This window comes from Barbus barbus (genome assembly GCF_936440315.1).
Source record: "Barbus barbus genome assembly, chromosome: 2".
NCBI lineage: Eukaryota > Metazoa > Chordata > Actinopteri > Cypriniformes > Cyprinidae > Barbus > Barbus barbus.
The window spans coordinates 20,161,406-20,183,730 of NC_136730.1; the positions used below are offsets into that span (position 1 = coordinate 20,161,406).

At 36.3% G+C, this 22,325-nt stretch overlaps 1 protein-coding gene across 2 annotated transcripts in view; it reads right to left on the reverse strand.

Moving 5' to 3' along the window:
• The window catches only part of LOC306880874 (dual specificity mitogen-activated protein kinase kinase 5-like), a 49,080-nt gene that overhangs the window by 13,499 nt on the left and 13,256 nt on the right, over positions 1-22,325 (reverse strand). Inside the window, exons 9-20 of one of the 2 annotated variants that reach the window (XM_079434673.1) lie at positions 20,591-20,630; positions 19,220-19,288; positions 18,156-18,237; positions 17,982-18,043; positions 17,608-17,656; positions 17,259-17,332; positions 15,921-15,971; positions 15,476-15,547; positions 13,440-13,469; positions 8,837-8,863; positions 8,483-8,515; positions 763-824 (exon numbers count right to left, since the gene is read on the reverse strand). In XM_079434673.1, coding sequence (XP_079290799.1) covers positions 763-824; positions 8,483-8,515; positions 8,837-8,863; positions 13,440-13,469; positions 15,476-15,547; positions 15,921-15,971; positions 17,259-17,332; positions 17,608-17,656; positions 17,982-18,043; positions 18,156-18,237; positions 19,220-19,288; positions 20,591-20,630 — 651 coding nt within the window. The remainder of the gene's footprint in view (positions 1-762; positions 825-8,482; positions 8,516-8,836; positions 8,864-13,439; positions 13,470-15,475; positions 15,548-15,920; positions 15,972-17,258; positions 17,333-17,607; positions 17,657-17,981; positions 18,044-18,155; positions 18,238-19,219; positions 19,289-20,590; positions 20,631-22,325) is intronic. The other variant, XM_079434674.1, reaches the window with a different exon arrangement.

A 22,325-nucleotide genomic window follows, 5' to 3' on the forward strand; every position in this document is an offset into this window, starting at 1 on the left:
CAACTTGGAGTCGGCATGATTTTTTAAATGTTTTTGAAAGAAAGGCAAGGCTGAAATTATTTGATCAAAAATACAGTAAACTGTAATATTGGAAAATATTTTTTATTATTTAAATAATTTTTCTATTTGAATATATTTCAATGATGGCAAAGCTGAATTTTCAGCAACCATAACTCTAGACTTCAGTGTCACATGATTCTTCAGAAATCATTCTAATATACTGATTTGCTCAAGAAAGATTTCTTATCCATGTTGCTTAATATTTGTGTTGAAACCATATATATATATATATATATATATATATATATATATATATATATATATATATATATATATATATATATATATTTTAAGATTCTTTAATGAATAGAAAGTTCAGTGTTTATATAAACGCACACAAACATATTTATACATCCCTGTGTTTCAAAGTGGCGGTTTGAACAATAAATCCTAATAATTTCTTGGCATAAATGCAAAAAGTAACTTTCAGCTATCACTTTATTACATAATTTTGGCAATATATACAAGGCACAGTCAAACATTTGGCAGCTTCAGTATTTTTCAATGTTCTAAATGTATTCATTAAAAAAAATAAAAAAATACCAGGAATAATAAAAATACCAAATACCCAGGAGCTTGTTTTATAGTTTGTGTTGTGGCTTATTAATGCAAATTCATTACAACATTACAAGGATTTATTTATTTATGAGAGGTAGAAGAGAAGAAAACTGAAGGTGTTAAGTTGGGATTGGAAACACTCACCACTGTGTAATGAAGTTAACAAATTTCTCACTGAACTGGCCAATTGGAAGCTCCGGAGGATCCTAAAAAAAATAAACATACACACACATTGTCAAAATGATCATTTACAAAAATATCCACAATAGAATAAAAACATCAACAAAATGTTTATACTTTACAAAAACAAAAAAAATTGATGGTGTATAACTTGTAGATTTTGTGTGGCCTTGACTAGTTTGCAGACGGGTTAAAGTCTATAATGAGGTATTCTATGTGCGGACATTCAAAAGCAGCCGTGTATATTCAATTTTGGAAGCACCTGAACCCCTCTTTTGTTGGACAGTGGACGATTGCTGACGCACAGAACATGGGACAAACACTCACAAACAGACAAAAAGCGTACACTCTCAGAGCAAGACAGCCATTCATGGGCTCATAAGGCAGAAGGCATACAGTTGACAAAAACATTTTGTTGCGACCTTAACCTCCAAATAATGTTAACAGGGTAAGGACATTAAATCAGATACTTCTAAAGACAGGCACATCGAAACCAAATGGAATAAGTGAAAGTCAAATTCCACATCTATTTCTAATTGTGTAATTGTTGCTCTCATGCATGTATTCAGACACCTCTGAGAACAAACTGATATATATTCAGTGTAGCATAACTTTCTGGAAATTGAAGCCCCTATTTTATCTACGACTAGAGAAGAAAAAAAAAAATGTTATTTGAAAAAAATGTTATTATTGAGAAAATATTATTTGTATTCCAACCATAACCATAATGTGTGTTAATATGACCTCAGGGGAAAGAATTGATGACATCAACATGTTACACAGACACAAAAGCCTTGATGTTATAGACAGAATTGAGATTCAAGGTGGTTGGGAAGGACTGATTTATTGAAAGGGAAAGTGAATAGATTTTCTTTCAGGAAATGTCTGTTTGTGAGGGACAAAGAGAAGAAACTGCTTTAACAGACAGTAGGAATTAAATTAAACATTTTTTGCACAATAGAAGCAATCTTGTTGCAGTTTGAAAACACACACATACACATGGATAGCAGGATGATAGAAAGGAATGATCTGATCCGAGGTTATGAGGGGACTAAAAAGGTTGCACAGGTGATAAAAACAAAAATCGAGTTGTTATTGGAGACAGTCTAGAAATATGTGTGCATTAGAAGTGATGCCTGCCTGAATAACTCTTATAAACAATCTTTTTAAAACTCAGTCAAGAGTTAGTGGTTTGAATCACATTCGCTCATTCCTGATTCAGGAGTTCATAACTGAACAAGTAATTTATCGGTTACATTTTTCAAAAAGAAATTATTCAAAATGAAAAATTGTTAGTGGGATGTATATTTTGAGACTTACATTTTTAGCTTATTCATGTACAACAAAATGTAATTAAATATAAATGTCATTTCAACATTTGGTATACTAAAAAAAAAAAAGTTAAATCAAATATTTTACAAAAACTATCATAGGTTATTTTTTAACATACGAGTAGGGCTGCCACTAACGACTATTTTTATTTCGATTAATCTATCGACTAATTTATTGATTAATCGATTAATCTAAACAATTAATTTCCCACACAAAAAAAAACCCCAACAATTTTACTTAAGAATATTTTATTAAACCAAATGAAATCCAAGTTTCTATGAAATCTTTTTTTTAAAGCAAAAGTGAAGTGCAACAGAGAGTGCAAGAAGCTAGCGTCTATCTCATAGTCCAAATCACTGAAATCAAAGTTCAGTATTATAGTGTAAAGACAGCATCTCCACGTGTTGTAGTCTACTAATAATACAATTATCATCAAAAAACACTTTTTAAAGGAGTATTTACCAGAAACATTTTTTACCAGAATTTATTTAGGTGAAAAATGTAAATGTGCAGTATTTCTGAAAAAAAAATAAAAAAAATAAAAAAAAAAATATATATAATAATAATAATAATAATAATATTATATATATATATATATATATATATATATATATATATATATATATATATATATATATATATATATATATATATATATATATATATATATATATATATCAATTAATTGGAGATGCTTTTGATTATTAAAATGTAATGGAACCATTAAAATGGAATCCAGAAAATAATGGAAAACAGAATTTGGTAAAGATAAAACTGTAAAACTCAATTAATTAGACAGGCTTTTTGATTAATACAATTTAATTTAACCATTAAAACAGAGTATAGAAAAATGAAAATGGAAAAAAAAATTCATTTGGAAATAAAACGGATTTCATAGGGCCCAATAATTATAATATATTTTTTTTGTGGTAATAAAAATTGAAGTGAAAATTTGCTTTTAAAATGGCTTAAAATACATATATAATAGCAATGATGCAATAATAATTAGTTGAAATAAAGTATCAAAAGCAAGAAATCATATGGTTTTATTGAACAAAACTGTTAAAATACATAATGTATTATAAACAATAGAGCTAATATAGATTACAACAAAGGCCTGCAGGGGCGCCAACGACCTGATGATTGTTTTTAAACATTACTGCGCGATCTAAACCTTGTTTAATATTGACCAAGCACCATTTAATTCAAATGTACACTTAATCTTTGATATTTGGCCATTTCTTTAGGATTGAAATGCTATAGCTGCTGTAATTACATGGATATGTGGAGATCAAACCGTGTAAACTCAGAGTGAGGGTTTGAGCTTTTATTTTGAAATCGCGATGTATTCTCCTGTGTTTGTGTAGATTTATAAATGATTTACCTGAACTGAGCCGCTGTGAGATGCACGTATCTAACCTACATGCATGTAAATAATTAAACTGCATCGCATATAATTATTTAATTAAATCATAGCGTTTGTGAATTCACAATTCTGCTTAATTATGATTTTTAAATGGGTTTAATATATCATGCAGCCTTGGAAAATAGTCTAAAAATGTGTTTTATGCATTCTCGTATGTGAAATGCGTCACTTCCGGTATTTTGCTGGTTAGTCGACTCGAGCAAAGGAAAGTCGACGATTTTTAAAAATCGACTAGTTGACGAATCGCGATAGCCCTACATATGAGTTTACTGCGCGAATCAACTGTATCAACTGTAATGGAACATTTTCAAGCCCCCTTCTTTAAACTACAATCAACATTTATTTTCCCCAAACAGACAGAATATTCCTGAAAACAGAATGATACTTAAAAATGGCACAAAACTGGAACTAAAAAATACTAAATTCAAAACATATTATTTAACTGTTTATATAATCAATGTGTGGTCTATATAATGCACTAAAAGCATCCCTTCATAGCGGTCAGTGTCTGAGAAAATCTATAATTTGTCAACTAAAAAGACATTTGTCTCCTAAATGTTTCTTTTTATAAGCCATCGTCTCCCTAGTCATTTTTTTTTTGTATGACGCCCTGATTTTCTGTGATCTAGAGAGTTTGAAACACACCTATTCAAATGAACATAGCCAGAGGTGCACTAGAGCAGCTATACATAATTACACAGCCAAGACTCCCAGCCTGGAAGCCACAGTACACATACATGACCCAAGTCTGGACCAAAAACACAAATTCAGAGCAACACTCATAACCCACATGTAAATACATCGAGATGCACACAGCCTTGCACACGTACACAAACAGATGCATGTACACTTGAGGATGCAAAAACACCTTCATTTGGGGATCTTTGATGTGGCGGCTGCATGATGAGGATGATGATGAAAGCACTGTTATATTATGCAGTTTACTGCCATTATCCAACACTACAAACAGAGCCAGACCAAGGCCCATCTTCCTCCACAATACCAGCAGTAAATATACATGTAATTGCCCAGCAGCAATTATCAGGCAAAATTAGATCAGTAATTACAGAGGTGAATTTAAGCCCGAGTCTTATTAGAAGCATCAGGGTTGTTTCAATACACGACCGGAGAGGGACAATTAAAGACGGGCCGCCGTGCAGATGGACAAGTGTGCTGTTCTGAAAAAAAGAGCGTCTCCTATAAAGAAGTGCACTAGCAACAACTATTAGACACCAAGTAGAGCTGAACCTGATTTAGTTATTTGGAGAGAAATAGAGTAAATGAGGACAAAAAAAAAATCATTTCGTACTTCACCTCATTTAGCTGTTTATTCACCCTTCCCATGAGACCTGTGAGGCCTTGCAGCTGATTATTTATACCAGGGTCACCATGGAAACCAGCCATCTATATTCACACACAATGCCCTTCAAACAAGACTGTCATTACCGACATCCTCTCGAAGTCCAAGTGGTCAGATTATTAAATCAACGACCTGTGAACTTCCTGAATTTTCCCCATATACTTCATGACACTTTTAGTTTTTTAGTGGCTTTTCATAATTTCCAATGGTAAGCTCATGTTCGTCATTACAGATGGTAAGCTCACCATGGCCTACTAGAGGTTTAAACGAAGTGCTAAGGAGACTGATGCAAATTTGAGGATTTTTTTGAGTGTAGAGAGATATAAAAGATGAACTCTCGAACCTCCTTATAGGGGCCATTCACACAGACCACATTTTTGCTTTTAAAAATGTAAGATGCAGGTATAGTGGAATGGGGGAAAAAAGTCGAGATGAGTTTTATAAAATTTGAACTAGGGTTGTACTGATAGACGATAGTAATGTGTATCGACAATAGCCAGAGATATAGCCTGTGGCTGATGCCTTTGAAGATATAAACACGATTATTATTATTATTAGGCTAGTATTATCTAATTAATATTAGCGCTTGGCGAAATGTGAGCTGTATAATTAGTAACTTACAATGTTTTTATCAAATTGTGATTGTTAAATACAAATTTATAAAATATTTTACGACATGACATCCATATGCTACTTGACTAAGATCAAATGTGTAGATTACACTAACATTAGGCTGCTTTTAGCCATACCCTGGAGTTGGTTCATTCTCTGGCTATGAAACTAAGGAAGGAAATAATTAAATAAATTAGCATGATGATATCATGTATCGGCGATCTCACAGGTTGACGACAGGACGATATGACTATGAAACTTATCACCCAACACTAAGTCGAACCTCAATTTTTGAAAGCTGTGTCAGGCACAAGATGCTGCAATAGACACCAGATGTGAATGCAACAGTCAAACATGTCCATCTAGCACATTTACAGAAAAACACAGGGAGTAGTACAGTAGAATGGAAAAAAAATGCACTCTTTTTGAACAAACTCTTAGATCTGCTAATTTAGAAAATGAATCATCTGAGGTTTGCTGAGGTACAGTCACTTAAATTAGATGTTTTGCTTTTCTTGACATTCTAATTTTTGTTTTTCAGCTGCTGTCAAGTGACAACAACATACAACAAATAAATCACAATAGAGCATAATGCAATGGAGAAAAATTTAGGGTTTTTGAGTTTTAAAAATTCAAAACTACTATCAAACTAGACAGCCAGACTATCATTACCAGCATCCCCTTGAAGTCAAAGTGGTCAGATTATTAGATCAACTACCTGTGACCTTCCTGAAATTCTCCCATATGATTCGGGACACTTTTTTCTTCCTTCTAGTGACTTTTCAACATTACTGATAAACTCACATTTAATGGGTCTCCGATCGTACATTCACATCACAGAATAATCTTTCCCATTTTTCTAATTGACTGGTCTTGATGTCCTCCTTGAGCAGATATCCTCTTTATTCTGCCTGTTTCTCATATTCTCTCAGGTATAGTTTCTAAATGTTCTCTTTTCTCCTGCTCTTTCAGTCCATCACATTGACTCTACCTTTTTCTCGGTCTGTGCACTAGATTACTCTTTAAAGTAGGTCCTGGAGAGTACCCACAACACCCGTCTCAAGCTCTCTCTCTCACCATCTCTCTCAGAAGGTTGTAAATCAGTGGCAGTGAGTAATAAGGCCTTGGTCAGCTGAATGCAGTCGGCAGCGGTGTGGCGGCGCACTCTTTGGCCTGAGGGAGACGGAGCGAAGGGCACGGCAGAAAATAGTTTGAGTGATGCCGGATGAGTAATGAACAGTTCAAGCGGGTCAACTCATTACACGAGTGGCCGTTTAATTATTAATTACGTGCAACAATCTATAGCAGAGAGGACACGTTGGGTATGTTTAATGTGTGTTTATGCTTCCCTCTCCATCTTTCTGTGGCGTTCTGTTATTAGCATGTGTCAGTGAGTAGCTCAAGCAGAGAAGAGAAGGGAGAGGCTCCCCCCACACACACACAATTAACACAATTACTTATTAATTACTCACATAGCGGTGGAAAGCACATTTAAATGTCGGAGTTACCGTGGCCTACGGGCTTTAACTAAATGCTGAGGAGACTGATGCAAATTTGGGGATTGTTGAGTGTGGTACAAGATGACCTTTCGTAACTCTTCAGATTTGCTAATTTAAGGAACAAATCTGCCGAGGTTTGCTAAGGTACAGCCATTCAGATCCAATAGTTTTAGCAGATGCTTGGGTAACCATGTCATTTTACTATTTAACTAGAAAAAAAAATATGGATGGTGAATGTGTAAAGCTGCTCTACATAACACAACAAAATAGGAAAGAATGTGAGATTCTTGAGATACATTTTAATAATAATTCCAACTATTTGGAACCTGACACAACGTGCATTGTGTGTTGTGTGTGTGGGTGTAAAAAATGTCATGGTAAAACTGAAATAGTAAATCTTCATAGTCCAATCTACATGATCCTTCAAAAATGACTCCAATATGCTAATTTGCTGGTGTTCTTATAACCATTTTCAACATTGAAAATAAGAAATATTTGGCAAAATGATTTCTGATGGCACTGGCATTTGGCACTGAAGACTGGAGTAATGGCTGCTGAAAATTCAGTTTTGCCATCACATGAATAAATTACATTTCAAACTATATCAACATAGAAAACAGTTATTTTACAATGTAATAAATATAATTCATAATATTATATTTTAACTGTATTTTATAAAAAAAAAAAATGCAGCTTTGATGTGCATATATGGTACGTTCATACATACACTGCAAACAACTGCCACAGGGCCAGTAAAATATGAAAACTAAAAAAACACACCAGAGTTATACCAGAAAGGTGTATATATCAGAGAAGTGAGTTTAACACAAGAGCTGTATCTATTTCAAGGAATATCTGGGTTTAACTGACCCTGACCAAACTCCTCAGAGAGATAAGGGTGAGAAAATGTGTCAGGGTTTAGCTGGGTGTATTTTAGCGCCTAACGGATGTCAAGGTTAATGCAACAACTCTGTGGTCCACAACCCTCAGTTGTCCAGAGCCCTGTCATGCTACATTAAACCAGCAAAATGAGTATGTGTGCTTGTTTACACATGCACAAGAGAGATAGAATGAGAGAGAAAGAAATACAGAGAATAAAAAAATGTATGGAGTTATTTAAAAACCGTTGAGCTTTAAATTAGTTTGTGCATTTAAGAAAATATACTAAATTGTCATTTGTTAAACTGACTGTTTTACTGTTTGTCTGAAACAACTACAATTTGCTGCCCAACCCTCCTCAATGTATTTTCAAGTTTAGCTGAATTTCCAAATTCAGAGTTAAGGCAATCGTTCCGTTCGAGGCCTTAACATCAGCACGGCCGAGCTATCGACAGCTCCAGCTCTTCAGAGCTCAAACCCTGAGCAGAGCTGATAATGCACCTCGCTTCATTAGGAAACAAAATATCAGCTTTCCACCCCATTAGGGATGGTTTCGTACATGGGACACAGACTCACCTCATCAACAATGCACTGCAATAACTGAAGAGGCTGTGATAGAGGGGGGTAGAAGAAAAAGAGATTAGACCCCATACAACGTCCTTACAGTGCAAAGGAAATAAAATCATTAATGAAATAAAACAGGTAGCAATACAGCTTAATCAAATGCACTCTGACTCGGGAAAAGCCATTTGATCTGTAATGTTTTCTTATTTCTAATGGCACCTAATCTGAACACAGGCTGTTAAGAGAGAGCGTATTATTGTCTGGTATTAACTTCAGAGGGAGGCAACCATGCGAGGTGAGGAGAAAACTGCAAGGGGTTGTGAGAGGAGCCGCCAACATCTCTGAAAAAACATGAAAAACACTTACCATTAAAGAGCCCTGGTTCTTTTGAATCTGCAAGGAGTAAAAAAAGGGATTTATGTGAGAATGAGTAACCAAGAACAAAAACATGCAATTAGTATGTTACAATCACAAGCGTTGCACCAAGACATGTTTATGATCACTGGGGGAAGAATAGGAAAACCCTGATGGCAAGATATGGGCATAATGTGTTAACATCGTTTACATAATGAAAACACAGCTGCTAATAGTCTGATCCTCAATTAGGATAAGCTTCACCAAGCATTTTTTCCATTAATTTCATATCTCCTGCATTTTATTCACCTCCAGGTTTATACGTTTGACTCTAAAAGTGTAATCATGATAAGCTTCTCAAAATGCAGTCTGGAGATAAAAAGTGTTTTTTTGTTTTTACCATAATATAACTTGTTTCAGAGCAATTGTTTTACAGTCATAATCATGTGATAATAAAATACATAGCATTTCGGTTTGAAAGGAAAAAAAAACCCCAGTACTCTTCTTCTTTGTAGTTCCCTCTTGCTGGATGTAAGCAATCATCTGACAGAGGGTTTAGACAGACTGAGAACTTTTTCACATATTATGTTGTTTGAATTAAAATGTTACTTTCAGGGCAACACTGCTTATGCAATCTGGCTTAAACCTCCTGCCTGGAACTTATAGTTTCAACTAACAGCTAACGGTGTGAGACTGCTCTGATGACATATTACGCTAGTCATTGATTCTCTTTCTCAATTAAACATGGCCCAGCTCTCTTTAAATACCTGGAGACGCTGGACCTATAATGTAGGAACTAAATAACACAGCATTGGCTAAAACTGCACAGGACAATTAAAGGCATAAATATTAGTTGTATGCACCGTTTTCCAACTAAACCACAGAAGTTCGATGAAATACTTCAATGTGATCTCCACTGAACAGTCAAGACCACTTTAAACACATCACCTCAGCTAGTGCTACCATTTAAGCAAGGTCTTATACGGAAACTAAATGCAAAACAATGCTGTTCTTGCACACTGTAAAAAAAAAAAAAAAATTGTTATTCCTTAAATAAATCCTTTAAAAAGTACAGTTTCAAAGATAAAAAAACTGATTATTTTGAGAAGGTTTTTACAAGAAAATACTCTTAGTCTTTCTGCTTCAAAATCTCATCCTTATTATTTGTGAAATTTACAATTTCTAAATAAAAACTGAATAATTCCTGCATCAGTTTTTTTTTTTTTTTTTAGTTTCTCTGTTTGTAACACTCCAGCTGTCTGTGTTTGTTCTGTTTCAGACCAATGTATCTGAGCAGGGCAGAGTTGAAGAAGAGTGATTTTACTGGGAAAAAGAGGAGCCAGTGTTTTCTTTGACTCCAGGATCACTCAGAGGGGTTTCACCAGTGAGTGTGTGAGAAGAATTGAAAAACCTAGAGTGGAGCTGGTGCTAAATGATTCCACAACGCTTTGTCCAAATTTTCTCTGAACTGCAAGTTACTCTATATTAACTTCTTGTTTACATAACTGTTGTATAAAAGTAATATCACACTCAAAACTGTGCTGTTATACAAAATACCAAGGCTGTGATTACCTGCAGCTTCAATAGCAACAACACTCTTGCTAAGGTGATATTGCTTAAATATAGCATTACAGCTCTGGGAGAGCAAAATCATACAGTATATTCAGATGAATACGAGGCTTAAAATGAGCTGAAACCAAAACAGCCGGAAAACAGAAAAGGCAACAACAAATCAATCAGGAGGAAAAGCGCTGGAGGCTGTATACACACGCCAGCCAGTCTGCAGTCTTCAAAGATTTTCCGAGCGAGCCATCGGGAGACGTCATTAACTCCTGACAAAGAATGCAAATTAATCCCAACATGGGGTGAGATGAAATTAAAGAGCCTTTTATAATCAATGACAAGATAACACATAGAAAACACACACACACAAAACGGCAGCATATTTGCAGCTCGGAGTGCGAATGGAGCAGGGGCGGGGCATCAGAAGTCGATGCAGAAATACGGCGGGCATCTCTCGAGATCTCAGAGCACAATGGACAATGACTCTTTGAGCATGTGTGTGTGTGTGTGTGAGAGAGAGAGAAAACAGACAGATGCCCAGGCTGATGTGAGTGACAGGCCAGGCCCGAGGTAGCGTGTGTGCTGGCTGGGTGGTGTGTGTGCACGCGTGTGTGTGCGATGCCTGCAGGTGAAGAGTCTGCAGCACCATATGGAGCTGTGAAAATTAACATCAAGAGCAAAAACGCTCTAGCAGTGGGAGGTTTAGCTCTCCCTCTCTTTCTTACTGACTAACCCCCTCCCTCTTTCTCCTTCATGCCTTTCTCTCTCTCTCTCTATTTCCATTCCATACGAATTCAGAAATGCAGGAACAGGAAAAGGGAGAGTAAGGAAGATTAAAGGAGGAAGTAATAAATTAATGGGGTGTGTATACATGAAATGCTCCAGTATAATGCCCCTGGCTCTACGGGCCAAGAACAAAAGTTTTGCCATTCATTGGTTTCAATTGCTATTGCTTTATCTGATAATGATATACTGCATGATGAGAAGAACCTGAATGGATTTCTCACATTCCCATGTCATTGTAAAAGAGGATTTTTGTTTTAAAGGCTTAGATACAGGCCAACATAAAAAAAAAAAATAATAATAATAATTTAGTTCTGCAGTCCTGTGAGGAAGAGAAATGCTGTACAATATTTAACATCAACAGATCCAATCACGGTTCCAGACACTGTGTGTATGAGGAAGTGTTTGTGTGTACATGTGAATACATTAGTTTATGTAATAATACTCTGTGGATTAACATGATAATGGCCCTGTTAATAGATAATGGTGGAGAGCAGAGGAAAACAATTTCAAATGAGACAAGCCTCCAGGCCACGGGATAATGCACACATGAATGCACTCGTATGCAGAAACCACCCTGGCCTCTAGCCTTCTCATGTTCTAATGTCTAATGTTCATACGGCTTGTTCATCCTTTATTTTGTCCGTCTCTTCTATGGATTAGAATTTAGAATTGATTAATCAAAGCACTCCTCATAATATCCTTCCAATTTCATGCATTGCATGTCAATTTTATAACTTTCGCCGTTGTGCACCAAAGCTCTGTATCAAGTGATGTGTGAGCTAAAGTACAAACACACACCAGTGCCAAGCCCAGCCTCCGTGACCATTCGATTCTCAAGGCTTTGGCTCTAGATGCAGCCTCAAAATGTTCCTTTCTGATTTCCTCTGCATGCCCTGAGTGGCTGCTTTGTTTTAATATGCTAATTAACCCAACAGGCATGCTGGGAGTAATTTATTGAGCATTAGTCAACATTTCCCTCATTAAACTCACTGCACTCTTACATGCAGAACTTTAAAAAGCAGAGGCTGATTAGAGAAAACTAGGGCACTGAATCAGATTTGGGTATACAGTATATTTCTACAGTATATACACGGGGCTGAAAATATACCACTGTTCAAAAGTTTGGGGTCTGTAAGATTTTTTATGTTTTTGAAGTCTCTCATGCTTAACAAGGCTGTATTTATTCAATCGGAAAATACACTAAAAACAGCTTTCTATTTGTATTTATTTGAAAATGTAGAGCATTTCTGTGATATACACTAAATGTGTGGCATATCATTTGTCAGCAGATATTACTCTAGTCATATGCTGATTTAGTGCTCAAGAATCATTTCAGCACAACAGTTGTGCTGCTTAATTTTTGTGGAAACTGCGATACAGTTTTTCAGGATCATTTGATGGATAGAAAGTTTAAAAGAACCACATTTATTTGAAATAGAAATAAAATATTTTATTAACATTATAAATGTCTTATTTCACTTTCAATCAATTTGCATTAACACTAATCTAGATTGATATATTTTGTAAAAGTATTACTCATGATAAGACATTCATTACTGTAATAATGTCAATCGATGTCAACGTCAATAAATTAAACAATTTTGTAAAATTTTAGAATAGGGAGTTTCCAAAGAACTAGAGAAGAATAAGAAACTCAGGCTGATGATACACGGGGCAACTTTTTGAGCCATGTTGCTTGGGCACTGGATCTGGATATTTTAGATTGGTCGTGGGCCCTGTGTCTCACCTGGTTGCCCATTGATGGCAACACTGCCGAAAGTTGCTCTGCAACATTGCTCAAAATGTTGCCCCGTGTATCATCAGCCTCAGTCTGCTGTTTACAAGCGGTTCATTGATCTAACATATTCCTTAGGATGGCATTCAAAAATGTATGTAATTTTGAAAGGCTATACTTGTCACACAATTTTTGACAGTCTAATTAAACATGTACAACTAAGTATACTAAGCACACTATACATCTACACCATGTCATACAACAGGCACCATAAAGTAACGTTCTTTGTGCATTGGGTACCATGTGGTACACCTGGGAACCCTCCAAATGAATCCGAATAATAATCTGGGTTTGTCATTCTTAAAATGGGATAATCTTGCTAAATCCCTGAATGAAATCTGATTAGAGTGGTTGGGATTGAGGAATGGAGCGGGTCTACAGGACTGTACATAATGTGTAGAACTGTTGAGTATTCAAGAGCTGAAAGTTAAACTGGTTAAAATGCTATCTGATTTGATGTAGTAGACTTACCTGTGGATATGGAAAAGAGCCCAGCGCCAACTGCCAATGAAATAACAGAGGGAAAGTTCAGTTATAATGAAGCACAGAGGAATAATCACACACACCTGCATAAGCACATGATCTTTTGCCAATGCATGAACATACTAAAATACATTACACGCATGTTTTTGGGCACTTAATTGCATATTAATTGCAATTAAATTAGAATGTACATACAGTTTATAATAAACGTACATTAAATGCCCTTTGTTGAAGTGTTTTTTTACCCACTTAAGTGGGAATTAAGCAGGTTTTTTTCAGTTATTTCTTAGTTTTATAAAGCCTTTAAGATGTGGTTAATGTGTATTGATGAATGCACTAACAATTATTTATGTTAACTGAAAAAAACAACAACTTCAATGGCATTTCTTTTGAAAATATGCATTTATACTATGCAAACTATGCAACTAGGCATATATACAGTATGTTTTAGTATGTTAGCCACCACTTCAGAATAAGTGTACTTATTTAAAGCATGGCAAAAGATTATTAAAACACTCTCTCAAATGCCCATTTATTTCATTAATATTGTATCCCATATTTTCAAATAAATTATTCAATATTATACAGTAATTGCACTTCTTTTTCATAAGTGTTCAAGGAGCAGTTATATTTATAATCCTGCCTACATCCCAGCATCACCGCAGGTGTATGTGCTTCAGCAGGTGTTATTCTGTGAAGTCTACAGCACATGTTGGAATAAAGAACAGATGTGGAAAATGCAGCAAACCCAGAAGCACAAGTCAAACTAAAAATAAAACTATTTTCATACGTTACTTTAATTACATTCCAGTTGCATTTACAAACTTAATCCAAATCAAACCACAGCGCATTCATTTATTAAATCTAACATACCCATCTCAGTTCAGTTCATTAGTTAAGAAATCTGCCAACAGAACATAGAGGTAATTCACCCAAACTGCTTAAACATTCCGGCAGCCGAGCTGAATCAATCACGTCCCTAACAACATGCTAAGGTCAATACTAAATCATAATCAAATCAATATACTGTTCATCAACTCATGATAATGTCAATCCATATGACCCTTGATATTTCCCTCCCAAAACGTCTCACTGATAATATCTAACAGTATTGATAAATACAATCAAGGGACTGAGTGGAGGGATACAATAACAATTCATCACAGCCAATGAGAAGCGCTGACAATTACAAAATGGGAATCAATAAAGCCAATGAGAACTACCAGCACGGCATTTTCAGTACACGTGTCAAACCGCCATATTAAAATCTAATCCACACATACAGTTCTTGCTGCTGGTTTCTGCTTAGAAAAACATCCATTACAATTTTTTTTTACTATACTCATACACCTCTCTTCTCTTTTTCAGGAACACACACACCTCTGGAACAGAGAATACAGCACTCTAATTACTGGACGTTCTGCTGGCTGAGTGATTGATAGCGTTTTGCCACACTGACTCCAAAGCTTTCATTCTTACACACACACACACACACACACACACGCGCGCGCACACACACACACGCACGCTCACGCACACACACACGCTCGCACACACACACACACACACACACACACACACAGACAGACACACACACACAGACAGACAGACACTCATTTTCTTTAATGTTTTACTACACACACATTTTGTATTCCTTAATATTATTTATTCCCCATTTAATAATCCCATTTTTGTATATAGAAACCACATGCATGCACACAAAATCTCTTTCCTTACTTTATGCTCACATGGGAATTTGAAGGGAGAGGGTCCAAAACGATAGCAGAGCAGAGTCTGTGTATGTGTGTGTGTGTGTGTGTGTGTGTGTGTGTGTAACAGTCAGTGGGAGATCTTGAGTGTGATCCATGCATAGCTGTAGGCCAACATCTGTTTGGACAGGCTGCCTGCAGGGACTATCAACTGCACTCAGCAGAAGCACTGACACCAGTCCACCCAAACTACAAAGGCTGGGCTATGTGTATACGTGGGCGTGTTTATAAGAAATTATTATATGGCTGTTTTACCTCCATAAAAGAGATTCCTACGCTCCACACATCTGAGTGAATACCATACTGTTCCCCTGATATCCGCTCTGGCTATAGAGGCAAAGACACATAAAGAAGCATTACAATGCAGTGCACAATTCTGCATATGAATTGTACTTAAGAGTAAGAATTTGGCACTGAAGGCCACACATACATGCACATATTTTGTGCAGCGATTCCTGTGTAAGCTATTTAACAAGCTCTGTTGTCTAAATGTGTGTGTGCATGAGTGTATATTGGACTTCAGACATATTCATATTTTTATTTTTCCATATAAAAGCATTTGACTGTATTGTGTTCATTACAGACACACACTTGACTGACGGCCTTGACAACCACACGTATAAGCAATGCATTCTCTATTCAGTTAAAATAATAATAAAATGTCTATTACAAGACTATTACAAGTATGAATGCAGCTTACCGCCATGTATGCGTTGGTTCCAACGTATGTTTTTGCAATTGAGTTCACCAACTGTGGAAGAAAGCAATGTATCATAAGTGAATGATACATTAATGTGGCTTTCACAGATCTATTTTGAGTTTGTTTTTTTTGTGTCCATTGCTATGGTTATTGCTGTCAATCATGGCAATTTAGGACTCAACCATCCATTTAAATGTGGCTGTAACTCTCGAAACTTGGCATTGTGTGCAGCACGAAAAAAAATGATAGCAAGCAAAGAGTGCTCCCTTTATAATCAATGAAGCGGTGAGCAAGCTCACTGCCAGAGAAAAAAAAAAGATATTTTAAATGCTAATGATTTGATTGCCAAGATTCTTCTATAGATTTTTGTTGTAGTTGTTTAACAGAAAAAAGTAACTTATGAGTGATCACACCTCAACCTCAAAATTTAAACATTACCCCTCTGTATGTGCACAGTCAAGAATAATATAGAGAAGCCATCACATTCCTCTGATATAAGCAGCACAATTATCTCTGGTTAAACATTGAAATTCAGTCCAGATGTGACAGAAGGTGACCTGAACTCTCTTCCATAAGCTAAAGGACACAGTAAGAGGAACTGATTTAAATCTACTGAAAAGAGTGTGTTATTGTGGAGTGTTATTGAAATGCCAGCCTGGTTTAATTTTAGTCTGTACTCTCACAGGGGGGAGACAGTGAGATCCGGGCACAATGGCACATGTCAGCAATGACAGGACAAACATAATGAGAGCGTTCCCCCGTGGCCTGATGTGCGTCTGTGTGCACGTGTGTGTAATTGAATAAGAGAGACATAGGTTTACTATACAGTGTAATAGTCTGGACGAGCACAGAGGAGAACACACGCGCACCTCATCCAGAGGTCAGCTTCAGCTTGAATCTCTTCGGGGAACATGGGTATGAATATTAATTAAAAGAGGGCCGTTTGGAGTGATTGGGTCCCATTGTTGGACTCCTGAGTGTATTAGAGGTGGAGAGACTGATGCTGACTTTCTCAGTCTGAACTATTGTCTCCAGCCACACGCATGCACACGCCGTCACTCACACACACTGAATATCTGGTCAATGTGGTAATTACAAAGAGCTGGAAGTGAGAGGAGAGGAGCAATCTATGGGGTATCTGGGGGTTAGGCAGCAAAGGCAAAAAGTCCCTGGAGGAATAAGGTAGATAAGAGAACACAGACATTGGGACAATGGTTGATCTGAGCTAACTGTGCTCACAACATACATACACATGAGAAGCACTTGTGTGAGTATATGCATTCATGCAGGCAAACAAACATGCACTCAAATAGTTACAGGATACAAATGAACATGTACCTGTGTGCTGACTCCAAAGTCACACAGTTTAACCTGACCCCGCGTGTTTACCAGCATGTTTGAGGGTTTCACATCTGCACAGAGAAACAATACATTTACACAGTGACACACAATTATATATGTCAGCATCTAATATGATAGATTTCACTAGATTACTGAACTTCTGGAGGAGAGTTCAACTTTTATTTTATTGCATATTTTAATAGGCAAATTTAACAAATAACTTGTGCATTAAGTACAAATGAACAGTCCTTTCCTTAACAGTTAACTAGTTTATTTATCAAGGTCAATATCCAACATTTGGATATTATCAGTATTTTTACACATTTTACAAAAGTAGTTTTCTAACCTCTGTGTAAAATCTTCAGGCTCCAGAGGTATGTTAATCCTTTTACCACCTATAGACACACACACACAGCCACACTCATTGAAAACAAACTCAGAAGAGACTCAAAAGGTTATGAGAGCTATGTCTGTAGAGGATAGAGCTGTAAATTATCTGAACAGTGGCGTATCTTTGATTATTGTGAGAAAGTGTGAGGGAGAGGGTAATGAGGGTCAAAACCGAGAGCAATGACAATTCAGCACTAATAAAATGTTACAAAGACAAAGCACATATACACACACTTGTCTGAGCTGTATCAGATTTTTGAACATGCCGAAAACTCGAAAATCCAAGCTTTCAAAATTCGAAAACCGTTTCATGACTTGAAGAGGACTTACCGCAACAGCAATTCTGCCCAAGACATGCTCTGGGATTCTCCAATAGACATCCAGAGAGCCACCTACATTAAAAACAAATAAATACAATTAAATTTCACATATTTTGAGTGATGCTTCCTTTTGTAATTGTTGCCTCCTAGATGTCTCACAAATGTCAAAACAGATGAGACTTACCATCCATAAACTCAGTGCATATCGATATTCTGTTCTCCACAAAGAAAGCACTGTAGAACTTTATGATGTATGGAGAATCACACTGTAAACAACACAATCAAATATTCAAAACTATGGTAAAACTTTTATATGCCCATAACACATTTAGCACTTTATCATGAATGTACACTACCACTGGAAAGCTTGGGCTCTGTAAGATATATTTTTTAATGCTTTTGAAAAAAAAGGTCACCAAGATTGTGCTGCTTAATAATTTTGTGGAAACAGTAGAACAGTTTTTAGTATTCACTGATATGAAGACGGCTTGAGGAAAAGGATGTTTTTATACTTTTTGGCCAACAGTTTATTGACCAAACTTGAATAATTGAGTTTATTAAGAAAATTTGCATGATTCACCGAATGGTTCTCAATGATACTTCATTATTAGAAACATACAGGATTGATTGTTTCAAGTGAAAAGATGTGGTTATTTGTTTCATTAAGACTTTGGCTGGTAGTTATCTATATAAAGTCATGTAATGCTAATGTGGCAGTATTTTATTCAGAATGTGAAATTGGCTGATTATTCTGTGTGATTGGCTCGTTGTTGCAAAGGGTGATTTGTAATAAACTGAAGTCTATCCTGCAGCTGTTGTCAGAGCAGGTTACAGGAACAGGTGGACTGAACTACATAGGCATTGATCCCTGAATAATTCATGACACTTCTTTTATACTTATCACAGTCATACACCTAATCTGAAAGCTGAAACCACACACAACTCTAAATAAATTTGGTTTTTACCTGGAAAGTGGCTCCAAACTTTACTAAGAACAAAACATTGAGAGTATTCAGGTCTTACTTTTCACGGACACTCTCAAGGCTAACAAAATGGCACTTGAGTGCAAAATGCTCTAAGTTTAGTTATTGAGAGGGAGGTAAGAAACTGATATGACTAAAGCATTGTAAGTCACTGGTCATACTGGGTGAACACATTTTCAAAATTAGGTCTGGAAAGGAGGACTGAAATACACACCTTATAGATATAGATTAAGTAGATCAAGCAGACATAAAAAGAGGTTCAGACCTTATAAAGGATCTCGAGCTCTGACATGATCTGCTTCTGCAGCTCCACAGTGATGTCGAGAGGAATAACCTGCAGTAGAAGAATAAGGTCTGCATTAAAAAAAAAAAAAAAAAAAACACTCACACTGACCTTTCTGAACTATCAAATGAGCAACTTACATCCAAACAGAACTTTTAAGCAAATTTTGTTATATCTAACTCACATATGCAATGCTAGACACTTCGCCTTCTTATTTCCCCAACACTTCTGCATAAGGTAAATACAACTTGCAAACATAAGCAGTCATTCAAGTATACTTTTCTGTGCATCAGTACTTCAGTTTCAGCTCGCTTTTGAGTTTGAGAGTGAATGCTTGAGAAACATGCTCAAAACGTTTCTCTTTAACCACAACTGACAGGAAATTAAACAGCCTATCACTTAAAAAAATATCAAAAGCAGGCATTTAAACTCCCAAAGAGATATTCCAAGGCCAAAGTTTCATCTAATATTACAAAGTTTTGTAATGTTTTTTGTTTGTTGTAGCCTAGGTGTTTGATCTCTCTCTTCTCCACTTTTGTAATGAAGCAGCGACTAGCTAAAATGCTTCTTTAGTTAAGGTTAGATTATCAGCCTCCCACTGAAATAATTGATTACAGGTAAGGCAAGGCCACGCAGTTAAAGCTCAGCAGAGATCACTTACAGCCTTAGCCTGCTCGAGCAGACCCAGGCAGAGCGCAAACGGAAAGAGGAGCAGACACAGCAGAAGAAACGAGAGGAGAGGAGGACAGATAGGAGATAAGACAGAAAAGAAGTGAGAGGATAAAAGTAAACTAAACAGATGTCAATGAGGATTATGGGAAGGGAGAGAAAGAGTGGAAGAAATGACAGAACAGAGACCAGCTAAGATAGAAAAAGAAAGAGCCACTCAGAGTCTGGCGTATGAGGGCCACAGGTTCTCAATCATGCTTAACTGAGGCAAAGTGTGTAGGAGTGCTGGATTTGCTCTTTTGTGCCCTTCAATTAGTAGAGCACTATTAACATCTCCAGCAGTTATTCATTGCTTCTTGCCGCAGTGTAGTCCACCTGTAACAGAGCCGCCTGAGTTCACCTCTTTTGCTCTGCAGGTTCTTTATCTATTTAATCCATTTTCTTATCTATTAGTTGAACGTGTGCTATAATATTATATTTTGGGTCTTTATGTGTGTTTTCATGGTTTTTCTTTGTGAGCCAAATAGCTCTGCCAATATGTAATCTACAAAATACGTACAAGTGTTATTAAGTGTACTAAGGAAAACCAGTGAATTCCTGTAAGTTAACATAACGTTTTGACTGGTCGCTTTCAGTTCCAGAGCTTGAGGCTCTAAAGCATTCAGAGACGTGTATTGTTCTTACCTTCACCGCTACAATTCTCTTCCCAAGCAAGTGGTAAGCTCTGTCAAAATGGAAAAATGTACAATTAATGGCAATGCAAATTTTCTTAGCAGTACCTTACCTTTGTAAAATGTACAAAAAAAAATAAAAATCGAAATGTATACGTACAATACTCTTCAAAACTTGGGTGAGGTTTTAAAGAAATTACATTTATTCAGCAAGGATGCATTCAATTTATAAAAAGTATAAGTAAGGACATTTTCAATTTTACAAAAAAAATTTTTTTTTTAAATAAATGCTGTTCTTTTGAACTTTCCATTCATCAAAGAATCCTTAAAAATAAGCAGCAGATACGTTTTCAACATTACTCATAAGAAATATTTCTTGAGCACCAGATCAACATATTAGACTAATTTCTGCAGGATCATGTGACACTGAAGACTGGAGTAATAGCTCAAAAAAATCCAGCTTTGCCATCACAGGAATAAATTACATTTATCATTTATTAGAGCAGAAAATATTTATTTGAAATTATAACCATATTTTTCACAATATTACTTTTTTTACTATTTATGATAATTTTTAAACTGCAGCATTTGTGAGCATAAGACTTCTTTCAAAAACATTACAATATCTTACGGACCCCAAACTATGTGACATAACACAAACACACACACACACACACACACACACACGTATCTGTATTTTTATCTTATGCATTTAAACATTTTAAACTTTGCTCAAGTACCCAAACACTTTTTTTAGCCATTATACACACAATAAAAAAATATGGACAGACATTCCATGATTGACGTTTAAGGATGGAAAATAAGTTCAAGGTTTTGTTTAAGTCAGAGCAACCTGAGATCATCCCTATGACTAAGAAAGACACCCAGGTGCTTTTTAAACATTTGTATTTATTTACAGATTATCAGCAGCTTAATCGCTACAAAAAAGAGCTCAGAGGAGGGGTGTCCTCATCCTAAGTGTCAAATGGAGGTGAGGTCAACCCTGAGTCAGTCACCTGTGAAACCTCAGACATTCTGAGCTGTGGAGCGTTATCAGCTCCGTTCCTGTTTCAGCATGAGCTCTCCCAGACAGGCCTCTTGTTACAGGTCGAATTAACGGCAAAGCCGCAATTATTTAATTATGATCCTTGCTCATTCCGAGCAGTGGATCTGGTTACTGCAGTAGGTGCTGAAGAGGGGTTGGGTTACAATAACCCACGACACGGTCCATTCCACCAGATAATATACTATAACAACAGACAGCTGCCAAACGAGGGTGGATTCAACAACACAGGCGCACAGTATGCGTGTTTGTGTAAATGAGAAAAGAAACGACAGAGCAAGAAAAAGACTGATTTGATTATGAATCTCTGTATGTATGTGCATATACGCCTGCAGTAAACAAACTGGTAGTGGTTTGTGTTTGAGACCGTGCATGTGATTTATGGGAAATAGTTGGCTGATCTGGTTACAGCTCCAGACACCTCGTAACTCCGGCAAGCCTTTAATTAATGTCGCTGTAAGTGACGCGACGGCTAACTTCCCTCATTTAGAACGAAGACACTCGATCCCATCTCACCTCAGTGTCCTCTGCAGGTACACTTTACACTTCGGAAGATTCTGCGCCATACAAGATACACAGATGCTCAGTGATATGTTTGCTTATTGTTAACACAAAAATATGTACTTAAATATTTTTAATACTTTAATATGTACTTATCTTAAAGTGTTCAAGGAACACAAATGAA